General features: G+C 39.1%; 1 protein-coding gene across 5 annotated transcripts in view; it reads left to right on the forward strand.

Moving 5' to 3' along the window:
- Positions 1–21,432, forward strand: part of col4a6 (collagen, type IV, alpha 6) — a 133,776-nt gene that overhangs the window by 83,203 nt on the left and 29,141 nt on the right. For 4 of the 5 annotated variants that reach the window (XM_044183469.1, XM_044183471.1, XM_044183474.1 and 1 more), the window contains exons 5-13: positions 10,609–10,743; positions 11,035–11,079; positions 12,058–12,177; positions 12,316–12,378; positions 13,575–13,610; positions 13,935–13,997; positions 14,528–14,563; positions 14,699–14,740; positions 20,440–20,532. In XM_044183469.1, the coding sequence (XP_044039404.1) occupies positions 10,609–10,743; positions 11,035–11,079; positions 12,058–12,177; positions 12,316–12,378; positions 13,575–13,610; positions 13,935–13,997; positions 14,528–14,563; positions 14,699–14,740; positions 20,440–20,532 (633 nt within the window). Of the gene's footprint in view, positions 1–10,608; positions 10,744–11,034; positions 11,080–12,057; positions 12,178–12,315; positions 12,379–13,574; positions 13,611–13,934; positions 13,998–14,527; positions 14,564–14,698; positions 14,741–18,900; positions 18,991–20,439; positions 20,533–21,432 lie in introns of all 5 variants that reach the window. The other variant, XM_044183470.1, reaches the window with a different exon arrangement.

The raw sequence follows: 21,432 nt of genomic DNA on the forward strand, positions 1-21,432 counted from the left end.
CATCATCTCAGTTTCCAGTGCACACTACTGCTCTCACATGGCTCCTTTAGGAACTTCTATGAACTAGAGTTAAAGCACCCTGTATGGGTATTTTCTCAGGAAGTTGATTTTGTGCAACTATATCGCCACCATATAATTTAATGATAGATAGATGTTATATGGAGTTGCACTGAGTTACTGCAGGCTGTGATCCCAAATAAATAAACATATTTAATGATGTTTTATGTGAAAAACAAATATCTGCTGTCAGCTGTTTATGTATAGGTTGGTCATATTTGGTTGTTTAGTGTAATTTAATTTAGTTTTCAATTAGGTAAAGCATGATTTTTTTTTAATTTACTTTGGAAACAATAGTTTGACTGAATAGTTTAACTCAAGGTCCACTTACTAGCTTTTTCTTTCCATGACCACTGAGGAAATTATATCTCCTGAGGAGGACTGATAGATGCAATAGATACAGAAAAAGCTTAAGTTGAGAGTTTTTTTGTCAAACTTCAATTAGGTAATTTTGTTAGCTCAGAACTTGCCGCTACTCGAGTAATGATCAAATATTATTAATGATTTTAATATTACGAAGTTTATCAGAGATGATGCTTTTTTCATCAGAATATAGATGGACAAATCTAAAGACACAGACTAGTGTAATAACCCATATACGATAAAAACATGTACACAGTTAATCACAGTCTTATTTAAAACTTCCTGTGTACAATACCAACATGTTGTTACATACCAGAGGAGTAATAACAAGGTGCAGTTTAATTGTGCAAACAAGTGTTTGTTGTTTCACCCTTTTAAGTACATTATATGTTAGGACAATTTTCATTAAGTAGCCTTACTAATGCAAAACTATTATTATATAACTTGAAATGTGTTTTGTAGTTTAAGATACACATTAAAACATTTTCATATGAAGTTAATTGTTGGTATATTTTTACTTTAAAGTGTGGCAGAATCTTAAGGTGTCTCATAAGGTGGCATTAAGGTGACGTTCGTATTCATCTAGTTTTAATTACAGTCTTATCCAGACAGCTCAAACTAAATGAAAGAATGAAAATATAGAATAAAAGGAAATTAAGTGGAAAAATGCCAGAGGGAAGGTTTCTCCTCTCAGCTGTCTTTTATGCACAGAGCAGGAATTAGACACCTTCTGGGTGATCTAATGTCTCTCACACACACACACACACACACACGCACATATTCAAAGTGCAGGAATGTACAGAACTGGTTATTACTGATTTTATAAGCTCTTGTGATTTGATGTGATGATGACAGCACAGTTATTTATGACATTTCCACTTACACACACACACACACACACACACACACACACACAGTTTGCACAAATCCAAACTATCATTTATGCCATTCTTTTCTCCTGCCCTGCTCATTACTGTAACATACCATGGATGCTCATCACCTTTAAACAGGACAAAAATACATTCGGATGTGCAGTTATGTTGGTGTGTATGGTTTGTCTTAAATCTTAAATCTAAAGATGCCACTAGACCCTTAGTATATAGTTGGAGGGGCCCCACCTGCAGTTGGGTGGGCGTCACATTGTATCAGGAGGGAGTACAGCTGCCTCTGAGGGAGAAAATCTGCTGTATTTTCTATCTCTGGACTCTTGTTTTGAAGGAGCAGAGAGAGCAGATAAGTAGAGGAGAAGAGTCCCACGCTGCTGATGCAGACACACACACACACACTGATACAGAAAACATGCACATTAGCAGAGCATTAACAAACTCTGCGGGAATCTCAATCCCTACCTAACTAAACACAGCTGGATCGAGCTGGTCTTCACACACATACACACGTCAGTTCTTTTGTCATGCCCTGTTATAAACAAAGAGAGGTGAAGCTGAAGGACATTCTTGTGTCTTTCTCTGCTGTCAACGGACTTCAGTGTCGTTTGTGAATGAGGATTCGGAAATACATTAATTAGCATTTCCTTTTGTTGATTTTCTGGAAACGTGTTTCAAAATGTGCGCTACATTTGGATGGAAACGTGGCTACAGACTGCACAGTCCAGCGGTCAAGTTCATGTGAATAATATGCAGCAAAAGTTGGCTTTGCATGTTCTCTGAACACACCTTTACAGGGTGTAAGGTTACTTGCGCTTAAACAAATAATAAAACAGTAATAATATTGCAATAATAACAAGAAGCAGAGCATAAAGAAGAACTAAAGTAAATGTACCTAAATAAAAGTGCAAAAAATTACATTTTGCAGGTGACTTGAGGCTTTGTAGCTATTGGAAGATATGACCACCGATTAATTATTATTGATTAAAAGGTCAGTACTGGCAATATATTGTATAGAGCAGGTTAAACCCAATCATTTCATAGTGATAACTTGTATAAAGAGATGCTAATAGTATCACTTGTGAGTTAGCTGATACCTAAAAATACAAAGATGTCTTCATATCTCTCCCACTGCATGTTCCCACATATGCTGCGTTTGGTTCTTAATGATATAAAGTGATTCATTCACTACTCAGATTTTCCTCCCGTCACCCCTGTGGTCTTTTTGCTCCATATGGGAGGCTTCTTTCACCACTCTATCTCGTAACTCCCCTGCTGCTGTCTCTCTTTTTTAGTTATGCTTTAACTGATGCTGTTGTCCTATTTTGATAGTTCCTCCCCAAAACACACTGTAGCATGGTGAGAAAAAAAATATAAATAATATAAAATCAAGATGATATCTTAAATACTGGGAGTAACTGATGTGTCTGGTTTCCTTAACAAAGGACCATTTTTATCCATTATTTAACTTTACTACATACAGCAGCAGTCTAGCGGAGATGTTGCAGCATCACCAAGAAACAATTACATTTTTACAACTCAAATTAAATATTTAAACATGAATTTTCTATCTTTTCATGTTCCATTTACCTCAGTCAACAGTCACATCTGTATATTGATTTTTAAAGGTCTTAAAAGTTTAAACGAGCTATATGTGCCATTTGCGTCGTCACCTCAGGCTAATTTTTCGTTTCAGCACCAATTACACCATTTAGTTTCTAAGACGGTGGAGTAAAACTCCTGTGTCTTATATTTATGACTTTCCTAACAGCTCATCCTGAGCACCTTTTCTGGGGAAATTTTGTGTTCTTTGTTGGAGAAAACCACTCTATGTTTTGTTTCACTTGTTGAGGCTCATAATGTTTTGCATTCAAATAGTAGAAAGAAAAATTAAAAAACACAAACCAAAAAGTATTATAGCTATCTTTTGCCCTTGAGTTTCACACTGTAGCTCACTTCCAGTCTAACAGCTGAGAAAACACCACAACTTTATGTCATCATCACCGTGGGACAGCGGGGCCCGCTGACCACTAATGGGGTTTTTATTGGAGGGGAAAGCACCTGGATGAAAAGAGAGAACAGGTTGTTTGTTTAACGGCTGCCATCACCACAAACAAATGAGTCAGAAGTACAGAGGAAGGGTGGGAATCAGTCTGTGAAAGGAGAGAACTCTATAGACAAGACTGATAGACACAAAGTAAATCTAGCATAACAAAATAAAACAATAACCATTTTAAATATGGACCACTGCCCAAATTCGACTGTTTTTTTCATGTAGTACATGAAGTGAACATCAGAAAAGGTAAAGACAAAGGACGCACACCAAAGTACACTGTACACATACATAAGACGGTGTAGTTCCTCATTCGTCCAGGAGTGTTCTATCGTAGAAAAGGTTTCAGTCGTAGTCATCTGGACACTGTTTTCAGAATCAAGACGTTTCGGCTCCCATCCGGAAGTCATTCTCAATTGTGAAAAAATTGAACGGGAACTGGAAATTTAAGCTACTCTGTGTTACATAAGCCCTGCCCTCAGGAAGGAATCTACCTGAGTATCTGTTAATTAGCTAGTTTCAAATGAAACTGACCTAATTGTTTCCAAGATGGCCCAATAATCAGTAATTAGGCCTATTGTTTTCTGGCTGCACCTCCCTCATCACTGTTAAGTACCTGATTAGCATGTGATTGGTGTGACCAAGGTGCTAATACACTGTGACAGACTTTGGGCAGATTGAATCTCAGACCACCATTTCTGTTCAAAGAGGGGTTTTCTTTTTTCACAAAAATGGCTTCCTTGACGCCCCGTTCAAACCAACTCTTCTCTCTACTTAGAATCTTCACCTCGCTGTCTTCAAATGTGTGGTTTGTAGCTTTTAGATGCAAATGCACGGCGCTCTGTAATCCTGAGTTAGCGTTTCGTCTGTGCTGATAAAGTCTTTTGTGAAGTGGCTGTTTGGTCTCACCTATGTACCGTTCTTTGCAGTTTTCCTCACTGCATTGAATGGAGTAGACTACATTGCTCTGTTTTTGTGTGGGCATCTTGTCCTTAGGGTGAACGAGTTTGGCTACAAACCACACATAAGACACTAATTCCCATTTTTTCGCAATTGAGAATGACTTCCAGATGGCAGTGTCAGTGACTACGACTGAAACCTTTTCTACGATGTACACATACAGATTAGCATCAGATTTGCCAAAAATCTTGCAGAATCTTGCATGACACCAAAACTCTGTCCAATAAACAAGCTATTTTTGCATCCATTTAACTTTTATTTACAACATGTACCTAAACAGCCAAAATGGAGAAAAATTATCAAAATGAAATACAGGTGTGATTACATCCTTAGTGCCCAACTGCTCTCGAGTTGATGTTTCCCCAAGAATCTGAGAAATTCCACCTTAAACGCCCATATGCTGAGATAATGAGGCTATCTCTCTCTCTATCCGCCCTGTCTTGGTTGCTGTACCATCACTCATCCTGAACAGGACAAACATGTCTGAGATAAACAAAGATGTTTGGATTTGCAGTCTGATCAGTGAAAGGGGATAAGAGGAAAGAAAAGACAACACAACCCAAACATTCCCATCTAGTGAGGATTTCCCTCTTTCTCTTGTCTGTGTGTGTGTGTATGTGTGTGTGTGTGCAGACGGGTGTGGGAGCTGCTGACTTTTTAGATAGTGTTTTCAGTTGTTTCATCTCTAACAGCGTCAAAAGTCCCGTTCTTTGAGCACATTTTGTAGCCATCGCTCTGCCTTTTTTGTCGAGGGCGTTTGAGGTTCTGCCGACTCGTGTGTGTTTGCATGTGGCTCAAACTGTAATTGGGTTATCAGACTGCCCCGCTGATTAAACTTGCACCCAAAGACCCAACGTTTGCCAACCCCCCCATTCCGCGTTGCTCCCATCACCGTCCCCCAGTGAGCATGCGGTGTGACAGCTAAAATCTTCCCCCTAGCACAGTCGGTGCTCAAAACAATGCGTCCCGATAAATCCTCAGAGGGCCCGAGGGTGTGTGTTCGTGTTAGTATGCGCGTGCGTTCATGGACAACACACACACACGCACTGGTTTTCACATGCATGGCGGCTAGAATCTGTCTGTCCAAGCACTCTCCTCTATCAGGAAGTGAGGTAGGCCCAGTGGGAGCAGTAAGTCCAGAGGGCTTAGCGGCCCCGAATAGGCTCCATTGTGCCCTTTGTGCTGGAGGGGATTTGGACCTACAAACTGACCAGTCTGCTGGAAGGTGATGAGGATGGAAGATCTGGAAGAGCCGGGGCGGAGACCCGACATGCTGGCATGAAAACAGACAGGGATGCCAACTGGCAAGGGTGTCCGGGACTCAGGGAGACGCTGGCAGGGGGATAGACTGATCTCTGATAAGATTTGTCTCCATGTGTATAAAACGCAAAGTACATTATTTGTATAATGTGTGCAAGATGTGAACCATGTGGACTAGCGTAAAAATTTATTTTTACAAGAAATTAAGTAAAAATATAACCATCACCATATTCTAGAGTTAACCAAAATAATAATTCCTAATCTTAATCTCCCATAACCTTAACAAAGTAGGAGTGAAACTAAATATTTAGGGTCTCCACTTTTATACCTATTGTCAAATAACTAGGTGTAATATGAAAAGGGTTGCTCATAGTGACAAACTCACAGAGCATTATCACCCAACTCTGCAGCTCTACAGAGCTTTTTAGCCTCTTTTAGCACATTGTTTTGGTTTCACGTAATGTATGGTTCAGTCAAACACACACTGTATACTATCTGCCCAGCACCAAATGGCAAGCATGCAAATTTAGCAGCTAGCTAGTTCAGAAATTCAAACTTCTAGCTTCTTAAGAACCAGATATTTCCCTCAGGAGTTGGTGGAGACCAAACTAGAGATAAAAGGAGAGTGAATATTTGACGTGTATTCATCAGTTGGCCAGAAATACTCTGAATTAATGCTAATGTTGTGTAATGCTGCTAACACTTAAGCTATAACAACTTTATGGGATGATAATATGTCAGGCATGTATATCTGTCAGCTTGTTTTGGAGTTATTCTGCCTCCTAGTGGCCAACAAATATGAATGCCGCCTTAAGGACTAGCACAGATTATGCAGAAGTTATGAAACATAGATCACTTTGATGCAAAAAAAAGGGATGCTTTTTGTAGGATTCCACATGAATATTTGCAAGAACATGTAATGTCGGGTGTGTGGAAGCTATTTTGATCTAAAAATGAACCTGTCAAAAATCACAAGGTGAGGTTGCAATGAAAAGTTTCATTCTCACCTTTGGAATGCTGCTCTGGTGGCTCTGCTTTGCTTTATAAAGACATTACATACATGGCAAGGGTTTTCATATACAATGGTCACTGAAGGTGTAGTAGGTGTAGTAGATCGCCACCTAGTGGTCATTTTCAGAGCAGCCTCATGTTTTTTTTTTTTTTCTTTATTGGTTTTCTGTGTTTCCCTCCTGTTCCCTTTCATCCCTTCCCTTTTGACTCTACCCTCCACTCTTCTCTCCTCACTCCCTGTGATCTTCTCCTCTGCAGACTGCAGTTTTTAATTCCATGCCATGTTAGGAAATAAACAGAGATGGTTTAAATCTTCAGAAACCCAACTCACTTCCTCCTTCAAACACTCAAATGCACTCACTTCCAGCTGACCATGAAAGAGATTCTCTGAAGATCAGATTTTAGTAGACGTTTCTTACATTTATTAGCAAGTCCCTCTATGCATCCAGGGCTAAGTATGATTACATTATTCAGTGCATGCTGGACACAGAGCCCAAACCATCTTTTCACCTTAGCTCACACTCACACAGACAGAGTACCCAGCTGAGTCTTTGACCTGAAAAATAGATACTAGAAAGACATCGGAGCCTTTTGACGAGATGACCGCACAACCCTCCGAAGTATGTCTTGCTGTTGCATAAACACAGATAGACCTGAGCAGGTTGCACGAGGACTTTTCAGGCCTTAATAGGTGGTTGGCACTTTAAATGTGCTTGCAGCTGGGGGAGCAGACAGGTTAGAGGCCAATAGAAGGAAGGGTGAGGCAGAATGACAGAGGGCAAAGAAACAAGATGAAAGATGCATAAAGTCAAACTAAAGGTGATGAGTTTAAAAATAAAGAGTGATGCTGAATGAGACGGAGGGAAGGCGAGGCGTGAGAGAAAGTGGGGCCCTTGCATATTTTCCCCGGGTGAAACCAGGTGTGAGTGCAAGCTGCGAGCCAGACAGCTCCGGCAGGCTGCCTTTACCTGGCACAGCCCTGTCATTACTGTTACCCGCTTGCCCCGAAGCCACGTGGGCTAGAAGCAGAGCTACAACCTCAACTAGACACACAGGGGGGGTCAAGGCTAATCCAGGATCATTGTCACTTTAAAAGCCAAGTGCAATAAACAAACAGGAACTCCCTGTATGCCTCAGTGACATCACTGCAGTCAGACACATAAAGTTAAGTTTGCTTGTATTCGGTGTCACGCCTGATACCTGATTTGGTAAAGAGTAACTTCATGTCAAGTAAATGGACTGTTTTAGCCTTCCGACCACTTCACACTACATATCACAGTCAAACTAACTAATCATTCACACACACACCGAAAGCACAGCCCTCAGGAGCAAGTTGGGGTTCAGTGCCTTGCCCAAGGACACAAGGGCTGGGGGAAGACTGGATCAAACCACCGCTTGGTAGACAGCCTGCTCTATCACTAAGCCACAGCCACTTTGCAGTCTGTGTTACAATTTATTCCTTTTCAAACTTAGACTCCATTTTCAAACTAGAAGCCCCATACAGTAAAGGTTCTGTAAGTGTTGTGAAGTCTTAAATAGAAAACTAGACATCTGTACTCTCTTCTTATCAACAGAAAGTATAGACAGTCATCAGAAGGTATTTATACTTGTGTGCGATTGTCAGTCTGTATCTAAATGGTCCAGATGCTATAAACTCCACCCATCTGGTACTCCCTGCAGGCTAAAACAAATGCTAAAGATTGTTTATAACTGGTATTTGACCTTCTCTGTGATGTCCCCTGATGTTAGATTTGTTATTTCAGAGTTTCTGTGTCTGCAGACAGAGCAGTTATATATGAATAGAAAACAGGTGTGAAGTAGAAAATGACCTTCCTTTTTGTATTGTGTGTGTGCACGGAACTAATATAGGGGTGTGTGAAACTTTACCTTGTGTGTAATGAAGGGTGTGCAACCTCTGTGCATGCGCATATATGTGTGTGTGCAATGGACTGTATACGGTGTGTGAATGTAATTATGTGTGCACACATTTCTGTTTGGGGTTTGCAAACTTGATACTAAGGACTTTTTTAAGCTAACCTCACACACAAGCATTTACGTGCATCTCTCAGCTCTATAAATGTATCTATAAATGTCTCATAAATGTTAAATAGATAAATCTGCAGCACTGGTTTACTTCCCCAGTTAACTTTAATGGGTCACATCTTTATGAATTAATTTATGAGCACATTTCCTTGCAGTGCAGTAATGAAATAAAATTGCTCATATTTAAAAAATGTACATGATATAAAACAGTTTGCATGTTAATGAAATATGGTCTTTTTAATCTAAATGACTCTATAAAACTAATAATAAACCAATCAAATTCTCTGACTTTCCTTTGACCCAAATGCCTCCCTCCATCTGTCTCCTCTCTCCCTAACCTGTTATACTGCTTCAAATATAAGCTAATGGCAGGTTGTCAGTGGTTGAAGCTGTAGTGTGAATGTGTGTGTGCGTTTGTCTTAACAAACTATGAGAGGGATTCCTTTGGCCTGTTCATTCATCCAGCTCTAAATCAACATAAACCCGCCAGCTGAGGTTGTTTCTTTGTTTTTCTACTGCCATCTTGTGGTTGAAATTTGTAGTGCAGTCTGTCAACTGCAGCACCAGCACATTCATATCAAGATAAAGGCTTTACAATTGACTTTTTTCTCTAAATACCCCCCAAAATTTTATCCTTTAAAATGTAATCATAAGTTAAATCTGTGATTTTAAAACCAAATAGTAATCCACAGTAGCAGTTCTTTTTCCAGACCACCATCTAAGATCACATGCCACTGCATGCCCACAAAAAAGCACTTCACCATCCCTCTGAGATTTAGGATTGTGAGGCACATTCATGTGTTAACATCCCTCCATGAGAAAAAAAAGGGTTTTCTGCCCTGACTTGTTCCCATCTCATGTAAGCTCACCCATCAAATCCATAGCAAAGACAAAATGGATTCTCCAGCAATTTGTTTTCAAGTGTTTCCCTGGCTCGAAAACTCCCCCGCCAGGTAGATGATGTGTAATTGGAGATGTTAATGAAAGGAGGGAAATAATGATGTGGAAATTAAGACAGTGTTTACTCAGATAATCAGATAAAGATGATAATGGGACGTACAAGAGGCTTATAGGTGTCATATGCAGGTCACTTACTTATGATGATCACATGTTCATTGAGAGACTTTAAATCACTCATCAGTCTGAGGCAAGCAGTAGTAGTCAGAGAGGTTGAGGTGCAGATTTACTGAGATTTATTTTGTGAAAGGAATCAGTGTCAGATGTAAAACAAAAAGAGGAACACATGACTGTGGGGCGACCTAGTGGTAGAGCAGGTCATCCACCAATCGGAAGGTCGGGGTTAAAATAAAGTGTTACTTATTTATTTATTTATTTAGTGGAGATAGTCTTTATCTGAATCAAGGCTCTAAGACGGTGTTGTATGTTGTACAGTGACAACATTGACATTTTTTACTATTTAAATAAAAGCGACTTAATATGACTTTCTTCAGAGACTTGATTGATGGCAGTCAGAAATAATGTCACTTTGTGTTAGGGCTGCACGATATGGTAAAGAAAATCACATTGCAATTATTTTGACAGATTGCGATATGATTCACGATTAGTGGGAATGATCATTTTGCATCACAATTTTCATTTTCACTAAAAAAAACCCTGATTAAAATCATGATGATGTGACATTTGTTGGGGTCTGTACCAAGCAAACATGTTTTCTTACATCTGGGGAACAAGATTTATAGGCCAGGGCATCTCTGCAGCACTACAGTACTTCATTATAATGCTGTTTTGTCATTTATTTTACCTTAATAATAATTTGGATATTGCATTTTACGATATTGCGATTTAGATAATATTTTGATTAATTATGCAGCCCTACTAAAGGCCTAATTTGACTTAATACTAACAAACAGAATGAGAAAGGAGACTCACAGTGGACAGCTGCTGTTTTTAGGTTTACTATTCATGCATTTTGAAGGCTGTCTGTTCTTGTGACTCATGTCTTCTCTCTTCTCTCAGGGTCGTCCAGGGCCTCTCGGTGAAGTTGGTCAGAGCGGACCAGAAGGGCCACGTGGGGTCCCGGGGCCTTCAGGGCCTAAAGGAGAGAAGGGTCACATCGGAGTGAAGGGACCATCTGGCCAGAAAGGAGACAAGGTGGGTGTTATAGATCTTAACATGGGTCATATATTGTATTTACAATAAAATATTGGAATGTGAACCAATAACCTGTTTCTTATATATTACCAAATATATTCATTATTTAACTTGAAATATTGATTTTATTGTATTTTTATATGAAAAGCTAAATTTACAAACTGTCATCCAAACAATATCAAGCTGAACTGTCAGCAACAAACAAGTAGTAACATATTTTCACCACCAGATGTTGCTATTTAAACTGATGATAAATTATAAATGACCACAATGGATGATTTACTTATACAGGGACCTATGGGCGTCCCAGGGTTCCAAGGAACTGATGGAGTACCTGTAAGTAAACCAGAAACACAAATACACACAACATGCATTCATGCACTTACTTTTCAACAGAAGGTTAACCCACTATAATCAGCCTAACCACCTTTATATTTGACATTTAGACTGAATGATGTCATTTTAGTGGGTAAAACTGTTGTAAAATAGGTTTAAGGTTTAGGTTTATTGTCATTTTACAATATAAGATTGCAAAGTTAAATGCAGTTGTAGCCCCCTCCATGTTACACACACAGAATGTGCATGAATACACACAAATAAACAAATACACAGCAATAGTATCATGCGAGGAATGAAAAGATATGTGTCTGAAAGTACTATAATGTTCTTTTCTTAGGGGATTTTTTTCCCATTTATTTTGATCTATCGTCAATTACTTGAGCCCTGGGCAGGGTGATATGGAACAAAAAAATCACAATAGCCAAAATATATCAACATATATCCTGACATACATTGACGTCAGACGGTTTTCTGGTAATTTAGACGCATACTGTATATCATGACATCTGTTCAGGGCTGTAGCTAGCCGTAGCTACTTTATTTTTTACCTGAGGAGTACTGCGCAATTAACACCTTGGTGGACATTTATTTAAGATGATTCCATTGTTGTTGAATCATGGGTTTTTTGTTGTTGTTTTCTTGTTTTTTTGACTGAATATGTTAAAATTTCACAACTTTTTTTGCCTAAAGATCGATAAATAAATAAATAAATGTTTCAGCATTCCTGCCCAGTCTGTGAGGAAAAAGCTTAGAAACATCATATAGAGCCTAATGCATAATTGAAAACTTATCGGAAAAAATTAAATATGTCAAATCTGAGATCTATTTATAAAATCCATCTTTTTTAGACCATCTGACAAAATTTTCCGAGAGCAGTGAGCGTGTGTTCATCTAAGACAACAAAAGTTATAATAAAAAAATAATCATTAGTGCTTGTTCTGGAAGAGTACACCCTCCTCTCCTTTATCTCTGTAGGGTCACCCTGGTCTGGAGGGCGGCAGAGGACCACCAGGACTGGACGGTTGTAACGGGACCAGAGGAGAGCCTGGAGTGCCTGGCTTCGGGACAGGATTACCTGGATTCCCTGGACTTGCTGTGAGGACAGCCTTCAATTCCTCCTTTATTAGTCTATATATTTTGGATTTTTGAATCCCATCATTTAGAGAATATAGAGTTTATTGTCACTGCTTGGGATAGATAGAAGGATACTTACGGCGTCCTTTCCTCCAACAGGGGCCTTCTGGGCCAAAGGGGCAGAAAGGAGAGCCTCGATACATCTCGGATAACGGCATCACGGTAAGGTTCACACACATATTCAGATTAACTCACACATACACATCTTAGTTGTTGGTCTTCAAGCTCATACTTAACTGCTGCACACTAAAAAGGAAGAAGCTTCCTGTCCCTCACTCCTTTACTTCCTGTTCCTACAATTCTCATTTCCTTTCCGTCCACCATCCCTTCCGCATTCCCTCCTTTCTTTCTTCCTTAACGTCTTCATTTTTATTTTCATTGTTATCCCCTTTCCTCTGTTCTTCTTCTTCTTCTTTCTTTCCGCACCCTAAATAATTTTAGGTCACCCGTGTTGTGTTTAAAGTGCTTTAATTAGCTTAGCTTCCACTTCTTTTCCATCAGCAGAGATTGTTTGTAAGGAGGCTTTTTGAGGTTGATAGCAATCTCAACCACACACAGGTCAGATTGACCAATGTTACCTTCCACGTCACTGCCGGTGTAATGAAACGTTTTGTGAAACTTTTTGAATTTGAGTAGTTTGTGCTCGTTTTCTGGCCATTCTGGGTTCTTACTTTTGTCCTTTGCAAAAACAAGCTAATGGATTTGCAGCTTTTAATTGTCTTTATTACCAAAGTATGACTTTGATCTTTTTTCTTGGGCTTTGAAAGTGGGTACAGCTTTCCATCTGATATTAAGAAAATGTGTTTGTTTGTGTTATCTTCATCGAGGAAGTGTTTTCATTCCAGTAGTTTGTTAATTAGTTTTTAGGATATCTCAAAAACTTGTTGACAGATTTAATTAAATTAGGTGGAAAGTGACTAGTTTTTGATGTGGAGAGTGATTGTAACAACTCATGAACCATAAAGCGGAATAATCTGCACCACATTTGGTACATAACCTACTTAGATAAGCCCAAAAAAGCATTAAGAATGGTACGTGCACATATCATCTCTGAGGCGACCTGCAAAGTGTGATGGTATTTGGCCAGTAGGTGGTGCTACAGTTATAGTAATGGTCATGAGTCTTGATATATTCCCAAAAAGGATTTAGATATTCTCCAAAACTCATGATCGCCATCAACCAGTCAGCATGAATGTCTGTGTTTTGAGGCAGATCCAAATCCAAAATGTAGATAACATTTTTTAATCCAAGTTGTTTTTTATTAAAAAAAGAAATTAGGAGGATTGTGCAGTGTCAGTAGATGTGTTAACTTGCTGAGTGTGTATTAATTCATCTGTTTTTCTTTTTTCTTTGTTTAGAGTTTACCAGGCCTACCTGGAATGGACGGTCAACCTGTAAGATTTTTCTGCTTACTGTGCAACAACATTCTGATCAATTATCTTTAACACAAGATAACAGACTTTAGCACTGTTAGATGCAAAACATACTGAATTTGTGATACAACATGAAATCCTTTGACTTTCACTAAACAAAGTATAGAAGGAAAGTGAAAATAAAAGGAACATTGAAAAATAAGAGCAAGATTGGTGACTGGTAAACACCACCACAATATGAACTGCATGCCTTTTTTCTGCAAGATTATGTGCATCACTAAATGTTTGTAATACACCTGTTGTCAGTTGTGTAAAATAATGAGATATAATTTTTTTTCTCTGCAGGGTATCAGAGGTCCTGATGGTCCATCTGGTTTTCCTGGTCCGAGAGGGCCTGATGGATTCCCTGTATGTAAACTAATTTATCTGTTTCTCTTCCTCAGACTGCCCCCTGCCTCTTGATGTCATATTCAGTTACATATTTATGTTTAATATATCTAATGAGGTGCAGATTGTCATACAATTGATGATGGTTTGTGGCAGCTGGTAATGTATATTATATTATATATGTACTCCATAACCTGCACAAGGAGTGAGGACATTTTGTTATGTAACAAAACCAGTTTTAGTGATGTACTGCTAAATACTCCATAATTAATTCATAAAAGCTTTTAATTGATGACATAATACATATTACAACTTAGGCGCTTAGCTTCTACTGTATGTATGTATAAGCATAATGTAATAGCAGTAAACCAAGTCACTCCATGATGAGTTAACACTTTTATTATATTATCAGTTACATACCTTTTTAAGCTCCTTTCAATTGCATTTTAACAAGTTGTCACAGCATTACAACGACTAATCTCAATATCCATCTAATAATGTTTTATTGTCTTACATTGTGAATATTATCTGATTCTGTCATCTGTCTTTAGGGGCCACCTGGTCCTCCCGGTTCCCCAGGGCCAATGGTAAGTAAAATAATAGAGTATAATGATTTATTATATTCTATTATAAGTCAGTAAGCAGTGGCCTCAGTTTTATTATTTAAAGGTTATTGTTCTTATTCTTCCAAGTGCGTTTTGTTAACCCTTTGTTGTTTTTAGGGGAGTCAAAGTGACGGGTATCAAGGAGAGCGAGGAGACAAGGTATGCTTTGTTAACTGAAGAGCTCATGTAGACTCATTTGTCTGTAGAGATTAATTCACACACACACACACACACACACACACACACACACAGTAGTGAGTGAGTGCAGCTTTGTGAAAAACTAGTTGAAAAGTAACATCTGCATGTCTTGTTCCTGTCTCTTGTTTCAGTTTTCATTAATCATTTAGTTTTTCCATCACTGACACGTTAAAGAAATAAAGAAAGAAAGAAATAATCCTAGTTTAGCTCCACAGACGTTATATCAGGGCAGGAAAACAACATCCTCTTAAAATTATTTAGACACTTTCTCTATAATACCATTGAAAACTATTTGGACAGTGTGTAAATGGTTTATCTACCACATACACAATTACCAAATATTCCACAGTGACATACAGATGTAAAGAAACATTAAACAAACTGTTTTTGTGTCAAATCAACTGTGAGTGAGATTGAGGATACTTTATCTCCATGATGTCATCTCAGGTGCTAGTTTGAGCAAGTGTAAAATCCACAACACTAAACTTAAAAAATTAAACCTTAAAGGAAGAAGTCATTTGGGGACGTAAAATTGTTTATCATCTTGGCTGAAATAAGTCTGATGGTCGATATCAGTTTCATCAAACAGGCAAATGAGAAAGGAAATTCAGATTTTAATACAAAATGTAGAATTTGTAGCCAGTTTCTGAATTTTTTAAAGATGTTTTTTAGCTTGTTGTTTAGCTAGTTAGCAAGCTAGCTACTTTTTCCTCCTTGCAGTCTTTGTGCTAAGCTACATTTGGCTAACATGTCCCGGACTTATCACTGTGCTGCACAACGATGCTCCAGTAAATCTTTTAAGAGAATGCAGAGGCCAAGTGCCCAATCAGTTTCACATTTAAACAGGTCACAGTGAAGACACATTCTTCAGAAACTCTTGGTTGGTTTAAAACATTGATCAGTTTCAACCTCATAGGTTCTTCATCCAGGGGGGAAATAATAAGAACAGATGGATTACAACTGGTACTCTATATAGACAATAAACCGGATATGTATTGACCCTGTGAGATTGAAACCAGTCGGCATTTTAAACCATTATGCCTGACAAAATAAAGGCTTGTAATATAAATAATAGCCTAAGAGTTTCTTGAACAACGTTTCTTTTCCATGACCAAATGACGACGAGACTCTCTGCATTAAATTCAGTGTACTTTTGGATTAAAACGTTGTGGTTTCTAGGCTTTCTCTTACTTTATTCCCATAAACATCAACTACAGACTAGTGCATCAAAACAGCAGGCTTAGAGTGTTCTAGCTGGATCCTAGGTGTGTGTGTGTGTGTGTGTGTGTGTGTGTGTGTGTGTGTGTGTGTGTGTGTGTGTGTGTTTGTTTGTTTGTTTGTTTGTTAAATGAATTGGTTGGACTAATGCTAATTGTCTGTGCATGATAAAATCTGACTGGTGGTGGCTTGGCAACCTGCAACTCTTCCGTCCAACACACATTAATTTACCCTCCTTAACCCCACCCATCCCTGCATCCTCCTCCTCCTCCTCCTCCTCCTCCTCCTCCTCCTCCTCCTCCTCCTCCTCTCTCCATCCCCAGATTGACACAACTACTGAACTGTTTGTTGCTTCAGTTTCCTGTATGATAAAAAGATCCCATGAACCTCTACTTGATTCAGTCTGGTTTGTTCTTTCAAATGATCTGTGCTGCCACTGAGACAAGTCGCAAAACTCACGTGCCGACAGTTTTATATCAGATCTTGATTCAGTGTTTCATTTCAAATCATAATCAAATTCAAATTCTTAAATGACTGAATGTTTCCCCATATTCCATTCAGATTGATTTGAAAAAATTTAGTTTCTCAGATTCAAAATCTACCCCAAATATAGTTTTTGAGTTGTCCAGTGGCATCACACACTTGTTTCCCTCACTGTTGAATGACAAATCAGAAATTTTACTTGATGAAGTTTTTCTCCCAAAAAAAAAGATCAAATGCTGATATCATCCAATCTTGATCAGGCCATGTAACATCTTGAGCTGACTGTGCACCATTCGGTGGCATTAAATATTAAAATTCTCCTAAAATCAAGAAAATTACACAAATAATAAAAATAATTACAAAAATAATAACAACGTTGTTCAGATTTCTGAGCTGTCACTCTGGAGGATGATCTGTGGACTGTAACTGGGTGCTGGAATCACTTGCTCCTTCTTCCCATGTTGCACTACATCCCCCCTTAATCGCATTTGGGCATGTGGTAGGTGAACTCTGGGATTTGTAATTCATTTGCCTGCTCTTTTGACTCCTCACCCTCCATCCAACCACTCATCTCATTTGAGCAATCACACAAGGGTACTATCACAATCATCTTCCTCACACACTGCAGGCATGTTATGCTCAACCAAACCCGCAAACTCAGAAAGATTCAGGGTTGAACTGAATGTGGAAACAGCTGGATTCACTGTTGAGCCTGTTGAAATACATTTTTGTAGGAGGAAAATGAAATTGTCCTGTGTGGCATTTGCGGTTCTCCTTTAGCCGTGGGAAAAATGGGGGCTCGAAATGTCTTAAAATTGATCACCAAGAAACTCAAGATAAAGTATCCCTGAGATCTCTCCTCTCCTTTTCTCTCTTTGTCTTTCTTTCTCTGTCCTCATGTTTTTCCTCTCTGCCTTCATTTACTCTTCTTCTCTCTTGTTTGATTTTTTTAAATTTTATTTCCTGAATCACTTTTTGAGTGTGAAAGTTTATTCTTGACCTTGGAAACAGTCGTTTGACCAAAAATCTTTAAATAGATAGATCTATCCTTAAGCGTGTTTGTTCAATCTTTCTATCTCTGCACACTGTATGGCCAAAAGTATGTGGACAGATGTGCTTTTGTGCCCTTTTCGTCTCAGGCTATTTCATACAGCATGCAAGGATATTTTAGACAATATTAAGTAAGTTTATTCACATAGCACTCTTCGTGGGCAGACGTCACAAAGTGCTTCACAACTAAATAATAAAGCAACAGACATAAAATAAATACAGAAGAAGAGTAAAAATAAATAAAAATGACAAAAATGCAAGCCTAAACAGGTGGGTCTTGAGTTACTTTTTAAAAGGTGTTCACAGTGTTCATCTTAAATCTATAGACACTGTGAGCATTGGACTGTCAGACACGATGGACAGTTTAAAGAAAAACAGGATTGATGCAGCAGAACCAGAGATATCGTAATTTTATTCCACACATTCTTCTTCCCTGTCAAAACCAGACGCCTACATTACCCACAATGCAACTTGACCGCCGAAGTTCAGCTGGTCGGGTGTGTTATGAAAGTAGCAGCTAATGCAGCCTCTAACCGCTAGCTTGTAGCAGAGATGAGGAGCGGGTTAGAGAGGTCTGCTAAGCTCACTTCTTTCTAACTCCACACCCGCAGATTATTTTTTCAAACTTGTAGTTTTCTGCTCCAACCGACGCTGACTCAAATGACATCACTTGAGGCGGCTTTCTCACAGCTCCCTCTGGAGCCACAAAAGGCTTTATACAACTTTTTTCACATATGCAGTAGTACTCCCCAAAGCCTGTAAACAGACTTTATTTGTAAAATCGGTGGAGTTCCCCTTTAAGAAATCACAACCTCAAAAGCAGTCTCCTTTAGTTTTGAGCCTAGAGCAAGGAATAACCAACAAACCTTGATTAGAAGACCTGCTGGTGATGAAGGGCTGCAGTAGCTCTTTAATGTAGGCGAGTGCCTGACCATGTAGAGCTGTAAAAGTGATCACAAGAATCTTGAATTGGATTCTGAATTTGATGGGAAGCCAGTGTAAAGAAAAAAAGTGTCACTTGAGACTTTATAGAGGACCTGGTCAAAAGTTTTACAGCACTTGTAAGCGATCCAGGGATGTGTTACTGTTATATGTTCAAGAATCACATATGAGTGTAATGTTGGGGTGTTCACATCCTTTTGGCCATGTAGTCTGTTTTTCTATCTTTCAATCTGCTTTTTGCTTGTTTTTTCTTTTTCCCTCCATACATGTCTTCTTCATCTTTTGCTGCTCTCTTCTCATTTCTGCCCCTTCCTCCTTCTCTTTTTTTATATCTACTTCTCCTCTCACCTCCCACTATAACCTCTTTCCTCTTCCTGTATCTCCTAAATCCTCCTGATTGGCTAACGGTGTGTTATCTCGGACTCCAGGGCGACGTGGGTCTTCCCGGACCCAGTGGTACTCCTGGCGACAGGTTGCTAAGCAGCGAGCAAACTCTCACTATCTACAAAGGAGATAAGGTAACACAGCAAGGGAAGGCCAGGAGCAGGAGCTGTAGCGCTTCCACAACACACACACACACAGACACGGATGGTGGGGTTTCATTATAAATGTGGTGAAAAGGTCAATAACACAGCAGGCAGCTCGCTGTTAGAAAGTAAAAGTTAAAGAGGAAGAGGAGCAGTGATTGCAGCAAACTCAACAGCCATGGAGGGGAGGACATGTTGATGCAGAAAAGTGAGGAGTCAAAGGAGGAGGAGACTTTGGGGAGAGGTGGAAGAGAGGTTGATCCAAAGGAGCATCAGTCCTGCATCTTTTTCCTGGCAGTTTGTCATACAATGTTTTCTACAAGAAGAGCTGCTCAGGATGTAGAAATAATCAAAATTTTTGAGTTAAACTTTTCACCCATCTGAAGTTTATTGTAAATCTAGTCTTGTTCCAAAGGTTTCTAAAGATATTGAATGTGTGATGTAAACTTCAAATCATATGCATTACATCTAGAATTTAGTTTTTGATGTAAGGGTGCAGTCACAACAAATTGGATTTGGATGAAGCAGATTATGTACATGAGGTTGCACAAATGGAATGGAAAAATGCGTTTAACTTTGATGCGACAAAGAAAATTTTTAAGAGAAATATTGGGAACATTAGGATTTAATGTGGTTTGACTTTCTCATTACTTAACGTTAGACTGAAGCCAATTCAACTGTGCAAACTGTGAATCCTAACTGTCTTGCTACAGTTTAAGTCATACTAACGTATCTGTTAGTATCTGGCCTTTCAGGTTCAAACTACTGAGCTTGAAGGTTTAAAATAGCAGTTTGACAGCACAAGATCAACTAACTTGGTATTTCTGTAGCTTTCAACCACATCTCGTGTTCAGTTGTCAACACGTGACTTACGTGCAAAATTTAGGCCACAAGATGTGATTAAAAGCTTCGGAAACACCAAGTAATTGGAGCTTGTGTTTAGATTTTTGTGTCAAAAAAATCAAACTAGTCTTTACGCAGATAGTTAGACAGCCCTCTGGCTTTCATCATCAGAAATACATGAAAATAAAACGTATTGCTATTAAATTTTGGCCGGTTGTAGCAATGCCAAAATGTTAGACCTTTGGCTCTTTCCACTAAGGTGTAACTCAACTTTCTGCCCCCAGAGATTCTTAGACTCTGATAAAAGTTTGTCAATTAATGCAATGAACTTCATACTGAGACCGGCCTCTCATCATCACCCCAATATTTCCTCACTCCTCTTCTCACTCTGTGCACAACAGACCCTTCAGTGGCTTCATCCACAGTCACACGGAGGCCGTCCTCCAGTCAGTGGTCCCCCATCTCTCCCCCGTCTTCCCTAAATGCCCCAAAACTCTGCTGTTGTTTTCCGCCACCTTTCCCCTCCTTGTTCCGCCTTCTCCCGGTCGCCACGCCATCAGTGTGAACAGCTCTCTCTTCCTTGGTTACGGCATCCAGGGCGACGTGGGCTTGCCCGGTGACCCCGGCCAGCCAATGATCAATGGCGTTGTGGAGTTTGTGGGTTTTCCCAAAGGAGACAAAGGAATGCAGGTTGGTTGGAAAACGCAACTCTGCTCATAGTCGACATCTCTACAGTAATGCCAAGCAGGATGACCTACACACAGTCAAAGATGGACATTGTTTTAATGCCTGCAACAGCCTGAGAGTGTCCAAATACAGCCATGTGTCCTTGAACCTCCTACCTACAAGTTTCTCTTGGTAATTAAGTGAGCCAGGGTCAATTTTTAGAACAGTATGTAGGACAATATGTATGGCAAATTATGCGTTTATCTGCTACGTATCTGTAGTTACTTTAAGGATCATATTGGTGGTTTTGCAAGTTTTTGCCCAATAACTCCAAATAGACTGGATATATGACATTACTACTTAACAATTTTACAATTTAAGTTTTTTTTATCTCATTTGATCTACAAGAGCCACAAGAGGCTGAAGTGCACCACTACCCCATGTTCTAAATAGGACTAAAAGCATTCATGTTTTCTTCCAGGTGAGTTTTAATTTCTCCATGCACTCTAAACACAACGTACATACAGTATATTGTGTGTTAGCAAGTTATGTAACATTACTGTCATGTCTTTCTTTTGGCTACAAATGTATTTTAATCAGCGCTAATCTGAATTGGTGCACTTCAGCCTCTTGTGGCTGACATGAGTATTACAACAACAAACAAAAAAATCATCCTGGCAAAACTTTTTTTCCCCCACCTGTTTCACAGATGATTTTTTTTTTTTTTTAAAGAACTAAAGATTATCCTGACAAAACGTTTTAAGTCATAAACACAAGAGAGAAAACAATTTAGATCAGACTTGGAAAATGGATCACCAGAGGTGGATAGCCTTACTGAGACCACTACAGTTCAGTTTAGTACTGTATGAGTTATCAGAGTGGAAAAGCCCACTGTGAACATTAGAGGTAGCACTCTATCCCCTT

The sequence above is a fragment of the Siniperca chuatsi genome, linkage group LG22 (assembly GCF_020085105.1).
Source record: "Siniperca chuatsi isolate FFG_IHB_CAS linkage group LG22, ASM2008510v1, whole genome shotgun sequence".
Taxonomy (NCBI): Eukaryota; Metazoa; Chordata; class Actinopteri; order Centrarchiformes; family Sinipercidae; genus Siniperca; species Siniperca chuatsi.